This window comes from Neltuma alba, unplaced genomic scaffold, assembly GCF_004799145.2.
Source record: "Neltuma alba isolate B1F8T4 unplaced genomic scaffold, ASM479914v2 tig00004934_pilon, whole genome shotgun sequence".
NCBI lineage: Eukaryota > Viridiplantae > Streptophyta > Magnoliopsida > Fabales > Fabaceae > Neltuma > Neltuma alba.
The window spans coordinates 174,111-179,070 of record NW_021633916.1 but is presented as its reverse complement, the minus strand read 5'-3'; the positions used below and the strand labels follow the sequence as shown (position 1 = coordinate 179,070).

The 4,960-nt window shown below is 35.9% G+C and overlaps 1 protein-coding gene across 1 annotated transcript; it reads right to left on the bottom strand.

Moving 5' to 3' along the window:
- Positions 1 to 251: 251 nt before the first annotated feature.
- LOC114746332 (disease resistance protein At4g27190-like) lies at positions 252 to 4,570 on the bottom strand. The gene is made up of 3 exons (XM_028934561.1): positions 3,113 to 4,570; positions 1,890 to 3,029; positions 252 to 992 (listed from the first exon to the last, which is right to left on the bottom strand). The coding sequence occupies exons 1-3, from the start codon at positions 4,568 to 4,570 to the stop codon at positions 252 to 254; spliced, it is 3,339 nt and encodes a 1,112-aa protein (XP_028790394.1).
- Positions 4,571 to 4,960: the final 390 nt, after the last annotated feature.

The following is a 4,960-nucleotide window of genomic DNA, read 5'->3' as shown; positions in this document are numbered from 1 at the left end:
AACATGCCAATTTTTAACAGGAAAAGAGGTAGACTCAACAAAAAAAAATTATTTGGCAATGTGAAAGAAATTATTTTGACAAAAATTTTAACAGCAAAAGAACAAAAGGAGTTACCTACGTTTTATCGGGGAAAAAAAAGTTCACCAACAAAAAAAATAACAAATACAGATTAAAAATAAATAGCGTGTTATCATTCCTGTTATTATTTATTATGAGAAAAGCAACAAGTTGAGCTAAAAATAATATTTGATTATTTGTGGAAAATACTTACGTGTTGCGGACACTCCAATAATGCTCCTCCAAATATCTCTCTCAACTTCGGCACCCCTTGTAGATCTAATTCCTTCAGTTTGAGAAGAGGTAGCCGCCAATCCCCATCATGTGCTGCTTCTTCATCAACAACTCTTTCCAGTTCAGAGCAATCCTTTATCTGCAGCCTCTCTAGTGAAGGACAATGACGATAAGCCATAGAATATAAGAACACCCTTTTCATTTTACTGCTTCCCCATATCTCAATACTCTCAAGTTTGGGAAAGCAAACATTAGAAGAAGAAGAAAGATTTTCAAGTGATTCTTCACAAAATATTCCCTCCCATTTCTCACAAGAACCTACTTCTAATCTCTTCAACTCTGGAAGGCTTGTGACAATTGCAAGAGTGAAAATATTCCTCAACTTTGAGCATTCCCGCAATACAATACTTTCAAGTCTATAGAGGCTCACACTTTGTATGGGGCCCTTCCAAATGTATTCCAACTGTTTTAGATTATATAAATATAAAGAACGCAGCTCTGAATTCAATGTCAAAGGTTCGTCTCTTGCCTCAATAGATTCTGTTCCTGTGACTTGCAGAACCTCAAACACAGTAACTTTCATTCCACTGTTGATAATACGTACATGTTTCAGACTAATAAGAAAAGGGGTCCAGAGTTTCTGATTTCGTGAATGGTGGGAGCTTTCTGCAGTAGTGACCGTAGTCTGATTCCCCTGTGGCTGTACGTACATACATATATGTATTCAAATTATAATTATGAAATGCACACATTAATTACAATAACTTGTCTCTTACTCTCATCGTGTGAGTCAGAATTATTTTCTTAACAAAAATAGGAAATTAAAAATATAAAGCGTTGCTCAAAATATGAAATTAATTATTTGGAAAATATATAGCCTTTCATTTGGCAAATTAAAAGTAATCATTTGATAAAAAAAGTTTAATATGAAGGATACAAATCGATAAAAACAAATAGCATTTTCTTGTCTTGAAATAAAAAGTAAAACTCAAATAGTAGCTCAATCACACACACGTACGCACATATAAAAACACTACGTATGACGTTGCTACCGAGCTTTCAAATTTCAGAAATAAAAAATACAGTTATATATTTGCAAAAACTTGAATTAAAGAAAATGACTATTGCCTCTCATTCAGAATACGTTGGAGTACTTTTTTAATGTTACGTGTATTATTTGCTTATAAACATGATTTTTTAAAACAAAGTTTAAAAGTAAACAGGCCAATTTTTAATTTAAAAAAGCCAGGTAGAATGCAGCAAAGCAAAAACGAAATGTCCTAAAAATATGTGAAACTCTTGGCAATTGCATGAATTTACACTAGCCTCTAAAAACTAGTTTCCGCAATATATAGATGGTGTTAGAAATTGTAATACACATAATTATTTATTTGACCAGAGAGGTAAAACTAACAAATAGAGTGATAAAGTGGGCACATTAATTTCGCATGATAATTTAAGAAAAGGATATAAAATTCAGCACCAAAAGAAAAGAAACAAATTCAGCTTGCTACCTTTTTTCAGCGAACGCATCAGCATGGATTATAATTTCAAATGTGCAATGATTCAAGACGAATTTTGCGGATATAACACTTACGTATGGGTAGTCTTGAAGGGGCTCCCTTTGATGCAGTAGACGATCACCATGCGCATCTTCTTCATCAGTGAGCCTCTCAAGTTTAGGACAATCCTTTATTAGCAATTCCTCTAGCGAAGGACACTGAGAAGCTAGAGAATAAGAGAATAGCCATTTCAATTTGTCGCAATCCTCAATCTCAAGTTTCCTCAACTTCGGTAGGCTTGTAACAGTGGCATGGGTGAAGATGCAGGTTCCCAATTCTGGACAGCTCTCTAGAAACAGCTCTTGTAACATCGGGAGAGAACATGTGATCGATGAATCTTGGAACACTTGTTCAAGACTATCCATTTTTATCAATCTTAAACTAATCAGGTGGGAGAACACTTGTCCTGTTTGAAGAATGTTGGCGCTCATGTTATCAGCTATGAATATCTTCTCCAGACAGCGTGAAATTGCTAAGTGCTTTATTTCAAAATTTATATCATTAAGATCCCACCTACAATTGTCTAACCAAACACAGTTTGCTCCAAGAATGAGATCTTTCATTGACGAATTCGAAACAGAGGCTTTGAAGCCTTGTATGCATAAAGCTCTCAGTTCTTCAATGCAATGAGCATCAAAATATTCTACAAAAGGAGGATCTTCATAACTAGAAATATTCAATGATGTGGTGTCATAGATAACGTACCTCTTCAACCTCGAAAGAGAGAAATTTTCTGATATGGCAGATTTCTTTTCCCAAAAGTATAATTCCTCAAGTTGCTCACATTTTCCAATAATTCCAAGAGGACTTTTTTCAATTTCACACCCAAACACATCCAGCAGCTTCAATTTTTTCATACCTACAATTCCAATAGGTAATTCACCAAATTGAGAACCACGCAAGTCAAGAATCTCTAATCCTTTGAGTTGACCTAGAAAAGAGATGTCATCCAATGCAATTCCTCTGAAGCATAAGGTATGAAGATTAATTAATGATGACACAATTGATTGCGGCATTGACCATTGAATTTGTGTACGCCAACCAAGTCCTTTCCATTGAAAGCTAGATCTTGCAAGGACCAAGATTTTGAGCGCTTCAATCCCTCCAAGATCTTCAATGAACCCTTTGGGATGAAGTAGCAGAACCTCAAGTGTTGGACAATGCAATTGATTAGACTGCCAAAAATTGCCTTCCAGATTCCATAATGATATTACCTTTGTCTCTTTCAAACTTTCATTTTCAGCCAACATTTTGAAACCGCATTGCTATCCACCAAAATTGCTTGATGTTGCTCCCTCGCAATCCACAAAGCTACATCCCGAACTAAGTCATGCATTTTTACACATGCTTGCTCATTTGTATGCATTAATAAACAAGAATCTAATAGCCTGTCAATGGTTACTAAAATCTCCCTCCTTGCATCCTCCATCGTGTAAACAATCCCCTCAACTTCCAAAGTCCGTTTGGCAAATCGAACAAGATCCTCTCTATGAATTTGATGATCCTCAGGAAACATAGAGCACAATAGGAAGAGGTGCTTTGCTAGACTTGGCAAATAATCATAACTCAATTTGAGACATGCATAAGGGCCCCTTAAACTCTCATCAATATCCAATGGTAGGGATTGTTGTAGCCTCCGTAGTGTTAACTTCCAGTCCCGAATACCTTTTCCTCTTAATGCCTTTCCCACTGTCACAATTGCAATAGGTAGTCCCTTGCACTCATCAACAATTTTCTTTCCCACACCAACAAACTCATTCAATGTGTCATGGGTTAAGTTTGCATGCATCTTTAACAAATCCCATGCTTCCTCCTCTATCAAGAGAGACAATTCAAAATTTTCCTCACAACCCATAAAGACACAAACATCTCGAAGACGAGTAGTTAACAAAACACAACAATTTTCATTAATCGGAATACCAATTTCTTGAAAGTTTAGATCATTACTCCACACATCATCCAAGATTATAAGAATTTTCATACTTCTCAATCTTTCTGATAGCCTTTGTGCTCTTACAGATTGAGTGGCCACATCAAATTTCAAATCAATTTGGTCTGCTATTTCTTGCTGAATTTTTACTTCATTTGGAGGTTTCGAAACAACCACCATGATGAACTTGTCAAAAAGCTTCAAATCATGCATTGTCTTGCCTACTTCTTTTGCCAAAGTGGTTTTACCTGAACCGCCAATACCATAGAGTCCAATCATCTTGTTCTTGCCATCTTTAACTGCCTCCAAAAGATGATTATAAGTCGATTTTCTGGAGTTGAAATCCACAAACTCTTTGGAAGGGAAGTAGGTAATGTCAGGAAGTGGGATCGACTGGGAAAATGGATCAAAGTGGGAATTGCTCTTGAGTTCCTTCATTTGCTCAGCCACATCATCCATTTGTTTTGCTAAGGAATACTTGAGTGACATGTTAAAACATTTCTTTCCTTCTCGTTCAACCTCCTGTTGCAGCTTTTGCACCTCCTCTAGGATAGCATTCACATCATCCAACCACTTCCTCACAGATGGCATTATTTCTTCAATTTTTCGATCAGCTTCTTCCTTGCGCTTGTTCAAGTCTGCTAATGTCACCTCCAGCCCTTCTTTTGCTTTCTCAAAACCTCCATTGAATTGGTTGAAGCAAAACAAATAACGAGCGCGACGTGAAATTGGATCCCATAGACACTCTGCAAGCTTGGTCGCTATACAAGTCCCAATTTCTTCCATCTGACGCAATGCAGGGCAGCCCTATATATGGATACACCAGTTTGTAATAATTCCAAACACAAAATAATGTGACAAGCATAACAGGCACGTACAATATGTATAAGTTTGAGATTGAATGAACAAATAATTCACTTTATAAATATATTTCTGAGATATTGTATTAAAACAGTTTATAAAAATTCACATGACAGTTTAATTAATTAATTAACCTTATAAATAATTTATACGCTATATACCCCTATTATTTAGCTGTAATACATGAGTGATGAAAATTATGGTGATAATCTTTTGAGCAGTAGGAGAATGAAGCAAAGCACGCGAAAACGACTGAATCTAATTTAGTGAATGCCAAAAGGGGAAAAGAATAAGTTAAGATATTGACTTTGTAAA

Excerpts from the sequence above, each read along its gene's own strand:
- LOC114746332 (XM_028934561.1), bottom strand. The coding sequence starts at position 4,570 with ATGGAAGAAATTGGGACTTGTATAGCGACCAAGCTTGCAGAGTGTCTA. Across the intron at positions 3,030-3,112 it reads TTTTGGTGGATAGCAATGCG|TCTAATCAATTGCATTGTCC; the intron begins GTTTCAAAATGT and ends AATTTTTGGCAG. Across the intron at positions 993-1,889 it reads CCCTTCAAGACTACCCATAC|CCACAGGGGAATCAGACTAC; the intron begins GTAAGTGTTATA and ends ATGTACGTACAG.